At 44.3% G+C, this 19330-nt stretch overlaps 2 protein-coding genes across 2 annotated transcripts in view; both read left to right on the top strand.

Annotated features, from left to right (window-relative positions):
• pnisr (PNN-interacting serine/arginine-rich protein) overlaps nt 1-2144 on the top strand; it is a 19162-nt gene extending 17018 nt beyond the window's left edge. The window contains exons 11-12 of the mRNA XM_037676442.1: nt 489-1548; nt 1941-2144. Of these exons, the coding sequence (XP_037532370.1) occupies nt 489-1548; nt 1941-1974 (1094 nt within the window). The 3' untranslated portion in view covers nt 1975-2144. The remainder of the gene's footprint in view (nt 1-488; nt 1549-1940) is intronic.
• Nucleotides 2145-8417: 6273 nt separating this feature from the next.
• On the top strand, nt 8418-18937 carry coq3 (coenzyme Q3 methyltransferase). Its single transcript, XM_037677152.1, has 6 exons — nt 8418-8578; nt 8935-9081; nt 10895-10994; nt 17256-17522; nt 18019-18178; nt 18542-18937. Exons 1-6 carry the CDS (start codon nt 8442-8444, stop codon nt 18712-18714), a joined length of 984 nt encoding a protein of 327 aa, XP_037533080.1. The 5' UTR covers nt 8418-8441; the 3' UTR covers nt 18715-18937.
• Nucleotides 18938-19330: the final 393 nt, after the last annotated feature.

Here is a 19330-nt window from a genome sequence, read left to right as displayed (position 1 = left end):
TTAACAAAAAAACGAAGTCCAGATGACATGATTCAACCTTTTTTGTTATAGGATTTATAGTTTTTATATAGTGGAAACTGTGATAAATACAAATAAGTATGCAAGTATGTAAATAAGTATGTAAGTATAAGTATGCTCCCCGGGTGCTTCCATGGCCGCCCACTTCTCCACCTGGGTGTATCCCAGGTGTGATGGGTTAAATGCAGAGAACTAACTTCATCTTGATATGGGAACATACAGTGACAATCTCAGACTTCAATTCCTTTCCTCTATTTTCACCTATTGTTTTGTCCAAAATAAATTTTAAAGAAAATTAGTATATTGTTGCATTTTAGGCATTGTTAATTCATAAACAATCTGTGAACAAGAAAAGATCTCAAGTCTTTATCAAAGCTGTGTTTTACTCCTTAACCCACCACACAAAGGTTAGGTGACCTACTGTAATGTTGGCATGGTTTAATTTGTGTGTTTTGTTGTATGTCTTACAGAGGAGATGGCCAAGGAGAGACTGAGCAGGGAAAAGGGAGAATATGATCATCAGTTAGATAATGCACTCAAACAGGAAGTGAAAGAAAGAGAGCCAGAGCCCTTGGTAGACAGGCGAACGTCCCGCAGTGATGAGGGCAAGCTCTCAGGCAGAGTAAAGGAGGAAACGGAGCGAGGTGGCAGCCGTTCTCCAACCAATGGTCGCAGCAGCACCTCCCACTCCACCTCCAGCCACAGCAGCTCCCGCTCTTCCTCTTCATCATCCTCTTCCTCAGCATCCTCCCGTAGCTCTTCTCGTTCCTCCTCTCCTCAAAGGAAGAGGCGGCGCTCTTCCTCCCGCAAGGCCCGTCGGCGCAGCCGAAGTCGCAGCTCCCACAGGCACCGTAGTGAGAAGGTCAGGGACAGGAGGAGGAGCAGTGCAGAACGATCGGGCCGCCACAAGAAAGACCGCAGCGTTTCCAGGGAGCGCAGGAGTCACAGGAGTAGATCCCGATCCAGAGACAGAGATAGAGGCAGGGCGAGGGCCAGAGACAGCCGCAGTCGCAGCAGAGACAGGAGGGATAAGGAGAGGAAAAGGAGCCGGGAGCGCAGGGACAGCAGTCACAGTCGAAGCAGCAAACACAAACAAAAGGCCTCTAGCAGAGACAGAGACAGGAGGAGAGAAAGGAGTCGAAGCCATGACAAAGAGAAAGATTCCAAGAAAAAGAAGGATAATGATAAAGAAAAGGAGACCGACAAAAAGAAGGAAAAGGTTAAAGCTAAGGAGAAGGGAAGCTCTGTAACAGAAGAGGATGGCAAATCAAAGAAAAGGAAAGAGAGCGACTCGTACACAGACTCCCAGAGTGACAAACGCTCTCGACAGGAGAGCAAAGCGACCAAGAAGGGCTTCAGCAAATCTAGCAGGAGACACTCAGACTCTGATTCCAGTAGATCCCCCACCCCTGAAGTTAGCAAGGAAAAGAAATCAAAGAAATCTAAACGTAGTCGTTCAAGGTCGGTGGAAAAATCTCACAAGTCTGGTAAGAAGGCAAGCCGCAAACACAAGTCTAAGTCGAGATCAAGGTAGTATTCGTTTTTTTCCCTTTGCACTTACTGTATGTTCATTGTATGTCTTAAGTTTTATTTTTATAGAAAATAGACTCAACTGCTGCATCATTCTGATGTGTAAAATTAATATGATGATTGTACTGGTCAAATTTACCATCAATGATTTTGACAGTATATTAGAAACCATTTCTTAGTACAGTCATGTACTATGTACATGTACATGTTTTTGGCTTTGCTCTGGTAGAATCTGCAGAACATGTTTTTTACCTGAATGTTGTACAGTAATCTATTCTCTGGCAGTATGTTTTTTTGTGGGATTGAAGTATTGCTGCATCTTTGTATGTTGTGGTGTGCACTGCAAAGGGCTAAATGTATTATTAATGTTGTTCCACCTGCCTCTCTTTCAGGTCGTCCTCCCCGTGCCATCGCAGCCGACACTGAGGAGCACAGTTGACATCCAGACCAGTGCAGTTAACCATTTAAATTCCACGAGTTGAGCAGGCTTGTCTCATTATAGAGGCAATTGTGTAGGTGAACACCCTCTCATACATTTCTTTTTTTTTTTTTTTTTTTTGTAAATATGTTGTAATTTTTAAAGTGTTACTGAAGAACAAGACATTTTGAAACACAGATTTCATTATGAAAAGTTTAATCGGACACTAAATACTAAAGTTGTACCATTTTAAAACATGACGAGAATTTTTTTTCATCAAAACAATGTAAATGTCCAATAAAAACTGTTTGTCCCTTGCTTTGTCTCATTAATTGGCTTAATAACGAACTATATATTCCAACAAGCTTATTATGGAGATTTGCTTCAGCTCCTTTGGGAATATGCTAGGAGGCTTCATCCATGAACTGTGTGGACTCTTTGAAGAAGTGAGTTCTAAAAGCTGCAGTTCATGAAGGATTGTTAAATGTTCCAGCTGTTGTTTTCTGTAAGACATGTCAGATGATGGGTCAAACCACACCACAGAAATGCAATCAATTCTCCAAGTGATTTCAAACATTCCCACTTGTCAAGACAATACCAGTCATATGGAGTGTACTGGAAAAAAAAACATCCCTGGTGCAGGCTCAGTCTATTTTAGTAACCTACTGCACCCTCTGCTAAATCGTTCATTCATCCATTCAATCTTTATTTAGACGTTTTAGTCCCATTGAGCCTCGAGGACTCATTTACAAGAGAGCCTGATTAACAAAGAGTGATGACAACAATGAATAATTACAATAGACAGTCATAAAATAGGCATACAAATTTAAGTTTCTCTATTTTTATTTTATTTATTTACAAAAAAAAATGGCAACCAAAAGGACAATCGAGGAAGTAGCAAAATACAGCTAGATTATAAGGCAATTTAGAAAACTACAAACGGGAACATGTCTGCATTGTTTTTATGCTGTGTGGAAAAGCTGCTTTTCTGCAACGTGAATACAACACATGGACAGAAATCAGCAAAGAACTCAGCGTCCCTTGCGCAGACATGGGTTACCGAGGCCCCACCTTGAAGCCAGGCCTGCTGGAGGGGCTCGGTTGTGGCCTGGTCGGCCTCAACCTGAATGAGCAATGTGGGTTTGCCTTCCTGTGGCCCCATCACCTGCAGGAGGGGCCATACTAGTCAGGTGCATGATGTCATGGGCAATGGCTGAAGACGGGGGGCCTTGGCACTCTGACCCTGGCTTACCAAAGCTGGGTCTTGGGACATGCCTACTTCTAGCCCTCTGAGTTGGTGTCATAGTGCTATACGTTTTCATCGTTGCATGTTGCCATACAATGACAAAATTGATTCTCTGCATTGAACCCATCACACCTGAGGTGCACGCAGGTGGAGCAGTGGGCAGCCACGTAAGCATCCAGGGAGCAATTATGTATTGCAGACCCTTTCCAAAAAATTGGAATATCATGGAAAAGTTGTTTAACTTCCATAATTCCATTCAAAAAGTTCATCTTAAATAGTTGATAGATTCAGGGCCCACAGTTTAAATTTCAAGTATTTGTTTATTTTTACATAATTTGGGCTTCCAGCTCATGAAACCCATGAAAACAGGATTTCAAAAAATTTGAATACTGTGGAGAAGTCAGCCCAAATTTAGCAGGACATGAATGTTTTAAACTGAGTGTGACAAACCAATCTACTAAAAACACCTGCATAGGTTTCTCCAGGTGTCATTAAATTGCTTCAGCTTGGTTCAATTGTCTCAGTTCTGTTCAATATGGGGAAGACTGCAGACAACTGGCCAGAAGACCATCATTGAACCCTCCATAGGATGGGTAAGCCACAGAAGTTCAAAGCTAAGGAGGCTGGCTGTTCACAGAGTGCTGTGTCCAAGCATATCAGTGGAAAGTTAGTGAAAGTGCAAAATGTGGCAGGAGAAGATGCCCCAGCAAAGGAGATGACCGTGGGCTTCAACAGATTATCAAACTGAGAAGATTCCAGAATCTGGCAGAGATCCAGAAAGAGTGGAATGAGGCGGAGTCACAGCTTCAAAAACCACCACATTCAGACGCATCCGGGAGATGGACTACAACTGCTGGGTTCTTTGGTCCTCTTTTCCGATGAAAGTAAAGTGTGGCTTTAATTTGGAAATCAAGGTCCAAGGGTTTGGAGGAAAAAGGGTGAGGAACAGAGCTCCTACTGCTTGAGGTCCAGTGTGAAATATCCACAGTCAGTCATGATTTGGGGTGCAATGTCCGGTGCAGGTGTTGGTAAACACTGATTTCTTAAATCCAAGGTCATCGCAACCATCTACCAGAATGTTTTAGAGGACTTTATGATTCCTGCTGAGGATGGACTGTACTTGTATAGCATCTTTCTATTTTATTGAGATACTCAAAGCGCTTTACACAACAATCTGTGCCTCATTTACCCATTCATACAGCACTCTAGATCTCTACAAAGCTAATTGAACAAATCATTCTAAAGAGACTAGTGCTTCATTACATTAATACACTGATGGGACACACATCAGAGCCTATGAGGGGTTCAGTGTCTTGCCCAGGGACACTTTGGCATGTGACTGCTGGTGGATTCGAACCCCCAACTCTTGCATTTGAAGACAAATTATCTAACCACTCAGCCACAGCCGCCCCAAGGATCTGTATGGCGATGCAGAGTTCATCTTCCAGCAGGACCTGGTCCCTGCCCATGCCACCAGAAGCACCAAAACCTGGTTTGATGCCCATGCCACAGTGCTTGACTGGTCAGCCAACTCGCCGAACCTAAACCCCACTGAGAATCTATGGGATATTCTCAAGAGGAAAATGACGGGCACCAGACCCAACAACAAAGAAGAGCTGACAGCAAGTATCAAGGAAGTCTGGGCTTCCATTACTCCCAGTCAATGCCACAGACTTATTGCTTCAATGCCACGTCGCATCGAGGCAGTGATTAAGACAAAGGGATTTCCAATCAAGTATTGAAGATTGACATCATTTTGAAAGTACTATATTTTGATTGATTTCTTGTGAACCTAATTTCCTTTTTTCTGCAAAAACTGAGTAGTGTGGGCTGATGTCTTCACAGTATTCGAATTTTTTGAAATCCTGTTTTTGTGGGTTTCATGAGCTGGAAGCCCAAATTATGAAAAAATAAACGAATAATTACTTGAAATTGTGGGCCCTGAATCTATCATCTATTAAAGATTAACTTTTTGAATGGAATTATGGAAGTTAAACTTTTCCATGATATTCAAATTTTTTGGAAAGGGTCTGTATGTGTCTTGCTCAGACACCGTGACGTGGAACGACTGGGAGCCTAACCGTGACTTTCTCGTCCCAAGTCCACTGCCCTACCTCTACCCAATCTTGGCCCCAGTGTGTTGGAAGTTTCCCCCGATGCATGAGAGGGTGGCTTCCCTATGCCTTAGGGTGGGGACGGGCTCTGACTTGTTTGTGCTTACTTTCCAAACGGCAGTTCAGAGTATTTGGTCTTCTTGTGGAGGGGTGTAGGGCTGGAAGGTGCTCCTGGTGCGTACACTCCTGTAGTGAGTCACGTGGGTACGTGCCACTAGTTGTATGACAAATATATGTGGTATATATTTGTGCATACTTTTCACGAGTTCTTCATTTTTCTGACTGTAATGCCGTGCATTGAATTTAAAGGAATGCGAACGAGAGACGTTATTATCTTTGACCCATCAAATGAATGGAGTCATTTATTTTCAGAATCAAAGTTTAACATCAAACATTTACATTAATTTGGCAAAATATGAAAATAATAACAGACAGTTTCACAAATAATGAACTTCAAATCACTCGGCGGTGATTTGAGGACTTTGCTTCAGATATTTCTAAAAATATCTGTACTGATTTATGAGAGAGAGGTGAGTTTAAGAGGAAATTGAGATTTATCTTACAGAGGAATATGTGAGGGAATTTAATCTGTTTGACCAGAAATTGCACGCTCCCATCAGGTATCTCAGCTTATCCCAGGTACACTTTAGTCGAAGAAGAAACCGTTACCTTGTTGACGATAGATCACCTCAGTAAGAACCTTCAGACTGATATCAGCGTCTCTGTTGAGAACAGCTAAAATCCTTGGAGAGTCGTGCGTGGTTAGCTCAAAACAGAATTATAATCCCAAAACGTCTCTGGATTCTCGGCAACTCTGACTCTTCATTGTCAGCAGCTCTCAGACTCTTTCAGATCTTCTCAGACTCTAACTCCAAAACTCTCCATAACTCTAGTTCTCTGAATTCCCATGAATTCTCTTCAGAACTCCTTGAGAACTAACTGCACTCCATGGAATCTACTGCACTCTATGGAATCTACTGCACTCTATGGAATCTACTGCACTCTGCCAGAACCGGGAAGTTGTCACATTTTAAATGAGTTTACTTCCGAGTTTACTTCAGAGCTTTCTGATTCGTGGATGGACCAGAAAGAGGAGTGGTTTTGTGACGTAAGATGTTATCTAAGCCAAGGTCAGAGAATGAGATTGTTTTAACAACTGACAGAGAGATTATTGCAGGAGAGCAGACTTCGTGGAGTCAACTCTTGGTAATCTTCTGAAAAAGTTTAAACATGACATCTTTCTCGGTAAACATTTTAGTTGACCGAAAACCAACCTTTCACATACTTACGACTTGGCTCATTTCAGACAGAAAATCAAGAAATGCATATTCAGGTGATTTCTTCTTTGAATGAGAAATAAAAATCATTACTTACTGTTTATGTAAAATAAAAATGAGTAGTTCTTTTCAACCTGTAAGCATTGAGTGAAACTAACACAATTTGATTATCAAAACATTTGTAAGACAGTAATGATTATAGGGGATTGTCTTTTCTGCTTGATTAATTCAAGAAAGAAAGTCATCAGATGGCTCAGACTTATTCAGATCAATGAAAATAACAGTCTCTGTCCATCTGGTAGATTTGAGGTCATCAGGGTCAGATGAGGGTCAGATCATCAGGTCATCTGGTTCACTACACTCCTTTATCCTGCTGGGGGACTTCAATGTGTGACCTGGAGAAACCGCTTCTCTGAACCCAAGTGGTGTTCTATTGTTGGACTTTCAATTAAAGCAAATAAGGACATGTTTACAAATGAAACACGTCTACGCCTGACAAAATTATAAAGTCACCACTGTTGGAGGTTATTTTTTTAATTTTCTATAAAAATAAAGACATGCCACAAAATATTTTTTATATATTCCAACCTTCTGGTATTAAGAAACAATTAAAAGAAAAAAAATTGTAGTCAGATATAGTTTATTATTTTATATCCGTTGAGGAAACATTTGTGAGGACAGCTTTTGCCAGGCCTTGTCAGGAAACATCATTGTCAGGTTTCAGCTGTAGGTACAAGAGAATGAGGAACCATCAGACCACTTATCAACATCTATTTATTCTGAAGTTCTCCAGAGACACCAGAGGCCCTTGATTATTGCATTGACATGTAGTTTGGGTGTACTAATCAGAAGACATTTCCAAACAATTGTGATGGTTTGTGTTATGACTGCACTGCACATCACCTCATGTTTCACAACTACACCCAGTTGGAACCAGTTGTCAGATGACTGCAAGACACATTCTGTGCAAAGACCACTGTCTCCACTTTGCAGAAGAGGATAAATTCATTCTGACTCCTCCCATGTTCAGCTTAAGATACTGGGTTAAAATTTGTTTTTCATATGAGTAGATGCTACTCTTTTTTTATTAACTAGTTTGAACTTAGTTAGCTGTGAGTAAATGGCATCTATGTCAAGTACCAGTATATAATGATTTTTTTTTTAATGAGTTGTGGATTTCGCCCATCCACCCTATTTAGTAAACTCATTTTGGCTGCTTTAATGCAGGATCTCATACTTCATGTCATGATTCATATTTCATGATCATAGAACATAGTAAATTGCGAGATTTGCCTTTCAACTGAACTTGTCACCTCAACTGACTGGAGCAATTAACACCATCATTATCGAGGACATAGCCCTGATCCGCCGATCCAACCTAACATCACTTGTGAATATGATGCCCAGATACTTGAACTCTTTCACCATATGGTGTCTGGGCCTAGTCTTGGAGATGGGGTGAGGAGCTCTAGCTGTCATCCATTGGTGCAGGGAGGGTGTCTCAGCAACTGATTAGGATGCTGCCGCCTCCTGGACAGCCTCCCCTTTGACAGTTTTCCAGGCATGTCTCACTGGTAGGAGATATTATGGATTAAATTATATAAATAAACAATAATTTACTATCACTGTCTATATATGTATATGAAAAGCAGAAGTTTAAGACACCCCCAAGTGTCCACTCAACTTTACCGCAGCGGCAGAACAAGCGGACGCACCTGCAGTACTCAAGTACATCCGGAAGGTGGCAGCAAAGATACATAAAGAACTGCAACTACGCACTAACAGTAGAAGAAGAACGCACCGGAAGTGGCGACGAAGCTGAAAGGTGTTATGATAGTATGTCCTCGAAGAAGTTCTCGCTCCTGATGTTTGGGCTGTCCAAACTAAAACCGACCTCTGCCCGCGGTGTGCTCCGGGGGGCGGCGGGTCGGAGCAGCTACAGCTGGACTGCGGTGTGCCAGCAGCGGAGCAGCGGGTACTGCACAGAACCAGCCTGGTGTTCGATACCCGAGCCTGGCTTGTAGCATTCATGTTAAACTGAGGTCACAAGTCCCAGCGAATCCTTTGAGCTTTGGAAAACACAAGGAGCTTTTAATAACACTTATCTCTACAGCAGCGTCCACAAAGCCCGACTCAGCCACGAATCTTGATAAATACGGTGCATTGTAAACATGTTCTGTATTAGAAAACATTTTATTATAATTTATAACTGATGCTGCTGGTCTGCTAAAACACCACTCAATATTTTCTGATCAGGAGCTGCTTTTATTTTGCTGAGCTCAGATGTTCCATTACAGATGTGTTGATTTAAAGTTGCTCTCTCGGTGTCAGCACGCGCCGGGCTGTGTCCACCTCCAGCACCACGGTGGACCCCGGGGAGGTGAAGCGGTTCCAGTCTCTGTCCAACAAGTGGTGGGACGAACAGGGAGGCTTTGCTGCTCTGCACGCCATGAATGACCTCAGGGTGCCTTTCGTACGGTGAGTGCACCATGGATGGATTCAGTCCAAAAAACAACTGATTAGATGATTTATCAGCAAACATCTCACCATGTCTTGTATTTGAATGGGGAAGGCACTGGAGGGTTATACATGTAATGTGACATTGTTGCTGTAAATGTGGGTGAAGAGTCACTGACACACACAAGTTCTGGATTCTGTTTTGATTGATGTGCCTGGTGTTTGGTAGATCCTACACTATAATTATGATGGTAAGCTTGCATCCGAAGCCTGATGCTGCTCGTAGCCTCTGTGGTTTTAAAGTGTACGCTATCACCATCCACTGTGACACATCTGGAGCCTGTGTTGGTCTGATAGTGGCTGATTTCAGGCTCTGCTGTCAGAGCATCTCTATAGGAGATGCAGCAGCATGAGAACACTGTGGGAGCTTTTTGTTACTGATGTCCCAAATTTTTAATAAAGTCTAACTTTATATCACGCTTTGACCAACCATTGTGCGTTGCACAAAACGATAAACAAGACAATAAATAGAAGTCTCCCATCACTGTGGGAATTGAATAGTGAATGTTTGTTATTTTCAAGATGAGTGTTGGAATTGAATGGGAATTGCAAGTAGTATTTCATGTTTTGTTGCAAGGTTTGCAAGTGGTACTTGTACTGTGTATAGGAATATCTGTAGTTTTATTTATTAAATAGTTTTTTTTTTGGCTTCTCTGATTGACGAATCTTGGCGAGTGGAGGGAGCAATTTTATACACAACAAGGCGTAATGTTGTAGCTAGGGGGTAGGCAGTGGTGGCCTTGACCCCAAGAAACTATACTTTTAAGCAAAATAAAAACTAGAAAGCATAGTTTCCTCAAATGATTGGAGTGGTCAGTTTACAGCTTGACAGCCATCTTGGTTTTTGGCATGGCAACTCGGTTTTCAAAAGGAACCTTTCTTTCACCTAGATGCAGCCACACACCAAAATGAACGTCCGTTTTTCACTTATTATTTAAGTTCTCATGCTCACAACATGCATGGGCAGACAATATTTCCAATTCCCCTCTTCGCTCTGCAACGGGACAATAAAAGCATTTTTACATGTGATGCTCATGTATGTTGTTCATATTGGTGGTTCAGTGCAACTCTCAGAAACCTAAAGTCCTGCCGGTTTGCTATGTGAAAAAGTTTAATGGTGATCCACAGCAGCAGTAGAAAAAGACAAGAGGTGCCTGTATGGCAAGCAGTAATGCCATATAATGCATATTCTAAAATGTTAATCAGGCAAGCCATTTTGTTTTTATTTGAAATCTTTGCTTTCAATCATTTTCCACCCAAGCACTCAGTTTTTCAGAGGCTAGGTTTGAGTTTTTCATGTTTTGTTTATTTTGTTACTTCACTACGGGAGGTGTTATTCAGTACTGTATTGGTTTTTATTTTGCATCAGCAAAATCAAATTAATGAAACAAACACTTTTTGCAGTTTTTTTTTGTAACATTTTCTTGATTTAAACGAGGGAGAGATACTTTTCATCTTTCTGTTTGACACATGGCCTGTAGTTAAACACACGACATTTTCCCATTTTTATTCTCTAGTGAAGTTGCAGTTTATGTGTTGCTTTGCTGTAAATGACCCCAGTAGATGGATGGTTTGTTTTTCTGTTTCAGGGAAGGTTGACTGTAAACGTCTTTAATTTTGGGAGCATCAGTAAAATCTCGCATGCTGATTCTTTTTTCTTTCATTTTGAAGTGAAGCTGTGACTTGGACTGCATCTGTGAATGTTGAAGGATGTTGGGGCAGCTAGAGATTTGAATTTGTCATTTGCATTTATTTGGCTATTTTGCATTTTCAGGGACAATCTGTTGACTGTGCACAGCGCGCACCATCCTGGAAAGCCACTTGCAGGACTGAGAATCTTGGATGTTGGCTGTGGTGGAGGCCTGCTAACAGAGGTAAATATATGTCCTTTTGGGATTGAGCTTTAAACTCCAGGTGCACAAGGACCACTCTGTAAAGTTACTTTTGTTGATTTAAAGTCTCATTGAGTAGGCCTGTCACGATAAACAATAAATCAACTAATCGCATGATAAATTAATCAACCTCATTTTCATTTATCGGTTTTATCATTTCTTTGTGTCTCTCTCTTTCTACTGAAGACACTGGATGATAAAAAGCTCAACTCCGGTGCTCATCACTGAACCCTCCCTTTCTCCTTTTTCTTTAAAATCAATTTTAACCGTCCAAAATTGTGTTTTTGGATCGTTGAAAGCAGCTAAGCTGAGAAGCTAAGCTGTGAGCTAAGCTAACAGGTCGACCTCGGGGAAAAAAAAACTCCATCTTGTCGAAGCTCCAAAATTCACGGTTGAAATCAGTGCCTTCGTGTAAAAAGTTGTTTTTCTCTTGAAAAAGATGCTGAGAACTTGCTTACTGATTTTTTTTTTATTAAAAGTTTTGTGCGAAAAATGCTATGCTAAAGAGCCAAAACCACATTGAGCGTCCGCCATTTTGAGAAGGAATAAAGGAAGGAGAGACAACCCATGTCACAGCAAGGGGCCTCCCTTCCATTTTTGAAACACTGCTGCTCCCTCACTATACATCCTTCGGTTCAAACAGCTTTATACTACCATCCGGTGGTTGAAAAAAGGTACTACATGCCAAACTGACAAATGTTTTTTCTTAAATTTGACAATAATTACTAATAATTGTCAAATTTCAAACAATATTATCATTTATCGCAATAATTTCTGAGACAATCGGCCATCAATGCATAAACTGTAAACTGCTTGCATAAACTGTAAGCGTCGAAGGAGAGCGACCCTTACCAAGGAGAGACTGGAGAAACTCGAGAATGGTGGATACTGTACAGGAGACTGGATCCTCATTGTGATCAGAACACCATTGGGAAAACGAACGCCACCTGTTTTCGTACTGCTGACGAGTAGAGGGTGCCCCGGCGCCCAGGATGGTGCGTCTGATGGGGCTTGAAACTCCAGTCAGCTGCTGTCCTAGCCTTGCAGTGGCCACACCCACAGCCAAAGACGTTGAGGATTGGGATGCCATATCAGTCCCCCAACTGAGAAAGCAAGTCCCTCCTGGTCGGAAGACACCATGGAAAGACCTGACATAGACTCCATAGCAGTGGGAAACATGGTCATGCTGGCCAATATGGAGCCACCAGCAGCATCCTGTGGCCCTCCTCGAGGACTCCTGATTTGGGATATTTATTTAAATAAATCCAGGATTCGGAAGAGTATCAGCTTAATGGTCAAAAAGAATCACACACACGCCGTTTCTGCTAGAATAATCCGTGTCTTTATTACTCCGCCACAGATAACAGCTTAAAAAGCAAGCAAAGTGCAATCATACTTCAGATATACACACACAAGTGTCGATGCATAAAACAGCCCTCACCGTGACACAAAGGCTGGAGAGCCGGTTCAGCCTGGGTGGAACCAAAAGCACAGACAGCGCTGGACGCTTCTGGCCGGAAAACTCTCAGCAGACTCTGCCCTAGCAAATGTGCTTCTTCTACTTATATCCTTTCATTCTGTCTCTCTAACAAAACATGTTTACTTGAAACTCAGAGTTGAAAACGGTAACTCCTTTCCATCTATGTGGGCGGAGTAAAGGCTTCTCTCATCTTGAGGAGAAAAATGCTTCAAAGTAAATTGTGAGGAGAATGCTCTCTTATCAAGGGAGCGATCACCCATCCCATTCATGTGTGGAGGGGTGATGGCTCACCTCTTATTAAAGCAAAAACATGTTTATTAAAACTGTCAGGATAGCGTGAGAGTCCAATGGTTAAACATGTTTATCAGGAACCTGGGGCGTTGTGACCTAAGGGCGGGCCAAGCCCCTCTGCCAAAACGCTCCCCAAGAGTTTAATTAAACATTCCTTTAATACAACATCTCGCTCTCACAGTAACTCGACCTTAGATGTCTACATGAAATGTTTTATTTTCAAGCTATAATATGAAAACATAAAAAACATACAAAAGAATATGGCATAAAGCATTAAAAACATATTATTATATCAACTCCCTGAAGGGTCGACAAAATTAGAGAAAGGAGTGGAAAGGCATATAGGAAGACTCTTGGCCAAGGGTAGGCCAATACGTCTTGGCCCAGCGCACCCGACGCCCCGGTAGGGGAGTATCATAGGGGACACTGAGTCAACTCCTCTATCGCAAACAGGTCTACCTCTCTGCCTGACCAAAACGTTCCCAGATCATCAGCACTATGTCACTGTGGAGGGATCACTCTCCCAGAGCAGACCCCTGGTGGGAGAGAAAGTCTGCAGCCTGACTGTGTCGCCCTGGTAAGTATGCCGCCCACAGGGTGGACAGGCAAGGAGAGGCCCATTCTCTGGACACTCTCCAGAAGTTGTGCTGACCTGGTGCTCCCCTGGTGGTTGATGTGGTAGACAACAGAGGTGTTGTCTGATCGAATGAGAACTCTTCCAGGTGGGGCAGGAAGTACCTGAGTGCCAAATGCAGTGCACTCAGCTCCAGGACCTTTATATGGTTGGAGCGGTCCTTTGACCCCAGCGACCCTAAACCGCTCTGCGTTGTCACACAGCGCCCCATCCTATGGAGCTGGCATCCGTTGTGACCGCTTCCCTGTGACACACTACCACTCCTATGGGGACACTCCTGGACAAATCTTCGTCTCTCCATGGAGACACGGCATGAAGACATGACCATGTCACTGTGAGCTTGTGATGCCTGTGCAGCCTGGCATCTAGGCAAAAGCTATTGAGCCACCTTTGCAAGGGGTGAAGTGACAGCGGGCCTAAGGGCACCACCCAAGTGACTGACATCAGTTGCCTAATAGCTGCTGGAAGGCAACGTAGGGGAGCTGCCTGCCCAGCCTGAACCGACTGACCAACTGGAGTATGCCGCCCATCCTTTGAGCGGGTGGACGAGCTCTCATGGAGGGTGAATCCAGAGCCACCCAAGAAAGGTGATCGTCTGGAAAGGGATCAGGCAGCTTTTCTCCAGGTTGACATTAAGATCCAACTGGGACACATGAGCGAGCAGGCCATTCGTGTCACAAAAGGCACAGGCCCAAGATGGGGCGCAGAGAAGCCAATCATTTAGTACAGCAGAACCTTCACTCCGTAGGCCTGCAGAGGAGAGAGGGCTGCCTTCATGCACCGAGTGAACACCCTCAGGGAAAGAGAGAGCCTGAATGGGAGTACCCGGAACTGCCAGTGATGACCTCGATAGGCAAACCTGAGAAAGCAGCGATGTTCTGCCGCATTAGGCACATGAAAATAAGCATCTTTCAGGTCTATATACGTGAACCATTCTCCCCTCATGACAGCTTGAAGGACCTCTGCTGTCATGAGCATGTGGGAGAACAACACCCTTAGGTACTGGTTGAGTCCCCTCAGATCTAAAATGGGACGAAACTCGCCGTCCTCTTTGCACGAGGAAGTAAGTTGAGTAATAGCCTCTGGGTTGTTACAGAGGGTCCACTGCCTCGATTGCACCCTTGGCCAGGAGGGCGAAAAACTCATGGTCTAGTGCTCGAGCTTTCATCGGGTCGGCGATTATAGTCACCTTGACCCGGTGAGAGATGTGAGGTCACCGTCGGGACTGTAGTTTGTAACTATGGGTCAGAGTGGCAACCACCCATGGGTCCACGGCGTGAGTCGCCCAGTAACTGAGCTGTTGGTGGGAGAAATATCTGACGGTCGGCCCGGTGGCATCAGCGTCTCCCTCCACGGCTCCTGGGGGCCGTGGGGTGGGGCAGCCAGAGTCCCCGGTCCAAACCTGCCCAGCTGGTTGGTGGACCGACTCAAGAAAGCTCCTGTCGGGTCTCTGCTGAACCGCACAAGGGTAACAAACCACTCGGCCAATCATGACCCCGAGGTGGCGGCCAAATGCTGGGATCAGCTGACGGACGCCTTGGATGTGGAGGGGGCATCGCCCTGCTAAGGCCTGAAAACTGCTGCCTTGTCTGTTGTGCCTGGACAGGCACCAAACAGCACTGCACAGAACTTCCTCTGGTGACATGAAGAGTGATACAACAACAGGTTTGATCACTGGTATGTGTTCCAAGCCCACTACAGCTGGCTTATGCATAGTCGCCAACACTCCACCATCAGCGGAGAGGTACGCAAAGACCTTTGGATCCCGCCAGCAACCATGCAACTCCCTCAGCTACTCCTTCGAAGGAGAGACAGAAAAGGAAGAAGGGGCCCATCTGTGGCTGAAGAAGGCACTTCCAGGGGTGGACTCCTCTGGTTGTGGGACGTCCAGCTGCAGTTGTCTCAGGGTCATACGCATGATGTCCTGCATCGAGCTGTCACCTGACCCACTAGCGGCACTCGGAGACGAAGAAAATGAACCAGTCTCTGAGACTTGAGATGACTGTTCCTCCTCCTCACCTAAAAGGTGAGAGGCAGCCAAGGATAACACTTCTTCCTCCACAGCCAGCTCCGGCATGGGTGGGGAGGAGAGTCCAGTCATTGCCACTTGCTTAGCCCCCAGTTGGCGTGCCTGAAAAAAGGGACTTTATCTCCGCCAATTCTGCAGACAGCTGCTCTACCCTCGTGGAGAGACCCTGATCAGACGTGGCTCACCTCTTTCTAGGAAGGGCCACAGAAACTGCAGCCTCAGTCCAGCGCTTTGAGCGCCTAGGTGGAGCCTCCTGCCCAGAAGGCGGGAGGTCACTGCCGAGCTTGGGGCGAAACTGGGCCAGCCGAGCCACCCTCATAGCACGAGGCATGAGGCTGCAGTTCATGCAGGGGTTCTCTGACAGGGCCTCCACTCACGTAAAAAAACCCGCAATTCAGCAAAGAGGCTGGTACCGCCAGCTAAGTCCAAGAGACACATGCTTGAAGTCACCAATTAAGGCAAATAAACTCAGAAAGGCTAACACTGCTAGCTCAGCTGGTAAAAGAGGACAATTGGGAGAGGGGGTGCAAACGCTTGCCTTCACCAATTAAAGCAAGGCCAGAACTCAGAGAGGCTAGCAACGCTAGCCCTGTCCAACCGCTTATGAGGTTGGTGAAAGTGATTGGGAGAGGGGGCGCGATCGCTTGCCTTCACCAATAAAAACCAGGCCAAAACTTAGGGAGGCTGGAACCGCTAGCATGGTCCAACCATGTATGAGGTTGATGCAAATGATTGACCAGAACACAGCTGGTTACACAATTAATTTCGGAGCATAATCCAAACCTACCTTGCGGTTGGAAACCTCCAACAGAGCGGACGGCGCCACTAACCAAGGCAAAATAGAAGTAAAAGACTACTCACCAGTGTTGAATCACACACACACAGTAGTCAAACGCTGTAAGTTGGGAGAGGGGCGAAAGCCGCCTTAGTCCCCAACGAACAGCAGAAATACCTTGAATGAAGGCTAAACCGTTGTGGCCCCTTGGAGGGCGAACACGCTGCTCCGGCCAACAGGCAGTCGGGCCAATGGGCAGTCGGGCCAATGGGCAGTCGGGCCTCCGACGACGGTGAAAAGGTCCAAGGACTGAAGCCCTGGATTGAACCGCACGCGAGAAGAAAAAAGGATCAGAGTTGCGGATGACGCCAGGCTATATAGCCTCTGATTGGTCATCCATGTCACACCTGTGACTCTATTGGTATTATTATTTGAACAGTGCATGCGCGAAGGGAACATTCAGTGCTTGCAGCACTGCCCTCTGGCGGTCAGGAGGGATGAAATGCAACCTGCTTGACTTCCACAAAATGGTGATGGAACTCCACGACAATGGTCTGTGGTGCATGTGGCATTGAATTTGAGACCTCTGCTCTATTAGACTATTGCCTGGCTGAACAGTCAAAGAGAGAATTATTGGGGAACCCTTCATTGATCACGAGACTCTAAAATACTGAGTGTTTCAGTCCTTCATCCGAGGGTCATGAAGGTTTGAATAAAGCTCAGTGTCTTTTTGGGGAGAGCAAAGGCCCACCTACGAGGCACCCGCTTGTATGGGTTCTTCATCCATCCCCACTTACCAGTACCAAAAAAATTTTATGCTGTTGCTTTATTTTATGTCCCACAATACTTTTTATGACCACGTTAACAGAATTCTAGGGTAAATGATTAAAAAAAAAAAAGTCCTGTTTCCATTTATAAAATCAATGATCCAAAACCACAAAGGTGTTGCTGTCCATTACACATGATGAGTTGATGGCTGATTAACTTTAACGTTCATGTAGTCATCCCTCTCACTTCTCATTTTGCCTCCCCAGCCACTGGGCCGCCTGGGAGCCAGCATGTTGGGAATAGATCCAGTTGAAGAAAGCATCAGCGTTGCCCAGCTGCATTCGTCTCCAGACCCAGACCTTTGTGACCAGGTGTCATACCAGGCCTGCACCCTGGAGCAGCTTTCAGATGAAGGAGAGAAGGAGCAGGAGGAGCAAAGCAAGGCTCAGTTTGATGCTGTCGTGGCGTCAGAGGTTGTGGAACATCTGGCTGACTTGGAAACATTCGCCATCTGCTGCAACCACGTTCTAAAGGTGTGTTACCCTGCAGTGCGTCTGTGTTGTTTTTCATCCTAAGCTGCACAGTGCAGGACGAGTGTTGTTCGCCTGAGTGCATCTGAATATGCACATGGTTATTTTGTTGTTTGCGCCTGTGTTTTTTCTCTGGGCGTAGGTGTGTTTGTGTAAGATGGGCAGGGGTTGCACTGGGCCAGTGCTGGGCCAGAGGTCCTTGATCTCCAGGGTCGGCTGAAGAGTTGAGGGAAGGATAAAAAAAATAGATTTTCTACATTAAATTAGATGCTGCTTCAGAGCACAGTATTTTACATCATATTTGTGTACTCATGTTCATCTAGCCTGCGCTTAACTTTGAGCTTTGGCACCAAGTTTTAAATCCTCTTCACTCAAAGCACAGATCATTAACTGATACTTGCAGGGATGTTAATAAACATTCTTCTGAAGTGTTAAAATCCAGTAACACCTGAACTGAACAGTTTATGAACTAAACCTTTTCGTGTCCTTCTATGTGCAGCCAGGCGGCTCGCTGTTCATCACCACCATCAATAAAACCAACCTCTCGTTCGCGTTGGCCATCGTCGTGGCCGAGCAGCTGCTGCGCATCGTTCCCAGCGGGACGCATGACTGGGAAAAGTTCATCAGCCCAGTAGAGCTTGAGTGCCTCCTGGAGTCCAGTAAGTTTCTGCAGCAGTGAAATAAAGTATAATGGAATTAAATTTTCTATAGATTGAACAGTTGATGTTCAGCTTCATAAACAATCTTTAAATAAAAATAATCACATAATTTTTTATGTATGTATTTGCTGCACCAACCTCTTGTTCTGACATTTGGACACTGTGAAAATAAATAAATAAACAGTAATGCTTTGCACATCTCACAAACCCATAGTTTATTTACAATGGAACATGGTAAACATAATATATGTTTAAACAAAGAAATTGCACAATTTTTACGACAACATATGGCAATTTAGAATTTTACGGCAGCAACGCATTAGCTGAAAATATGAAAAATGACTCGTGTGCTCTTTTTGTCAGATGGCTTCTTGGTGCAGTCGGTCCAAGGAATGATGTACAACCCGATATCTGGAGCCTGGTCCTGGACAAACAGCACTTCCATCAACTATGCCCTGCACGCAGTCAAAAAGAGTGATGGAGCCGAGGACAGCTGCACCCACTCCGAGTTTGAGCCTGCTGCCTCGCACAGCTGAGCTCTTTGTAAGAAAACGCCAGAAAACAAAAACAATGACTCAGATGTGTGGCAGGAGTCCTGACGGCCCACTGGCAAGCTGTGATGGCGGCACACGAGATGGAGTTTATTCAACCTTGGTGTAGAATAAAGCGTGTACTCAGCGTGAGATGGCTCCAAGCTTTGGAGGTGTTTAATGAATACGGTACTTCGTGTTGGACAAACTGGACATTGTCATTGATTTGCACAGCAGGTTTTAAACAGCTTCTGAGTGAGTCATTTTGACTTTTCATTTACACTGTGTAATGCTCTTCATGACTGGCCATTTAGAATAAATATTGGTCAAAATACAACCATTTATTGTTTTTTTCCTAGTTGTGTTCCTGTAAATGAACGGGTAAAAGAGACATCTGAGCTTGTTTGTCGAATAAGAATGTGGATTTCCATTTTAGTCTAAACATACACAGAGGAGTGGGCAGTTGCTTCCTCTGGGATTAAAATGTGTTTCATGTGGAAGTATTTATGTAATCCACTTCTCTCCCAGTGGCAAAGAGGAAATTGTGCTTGGACAAAGTCCTTAACAGACCAAAATAGTTCAAACAAGTCATTTTACTTAAAAATGCATATAACAGTATGAT

Source organism: Nematolebias whitei, chromosome 5, assembly GCF_014905685.2.
Source record: "Nematolebias whitei isolate Nwh7 chromosome 5, NemWhi1, whole genome shotgun sequence".
Classification (NCBI taxonomy): domain Eukaryota; kingdom Metazoa; phylum Chordata; class Actinopteri; order Cyprinodontiformes; family Rivulidae; genus Nematolebias; species Nematolebias whitei.
Note: the sequence above shows the minus strand (reverse complement) of the source record. Positions and strands in the feature narration are given on the sequence as shown.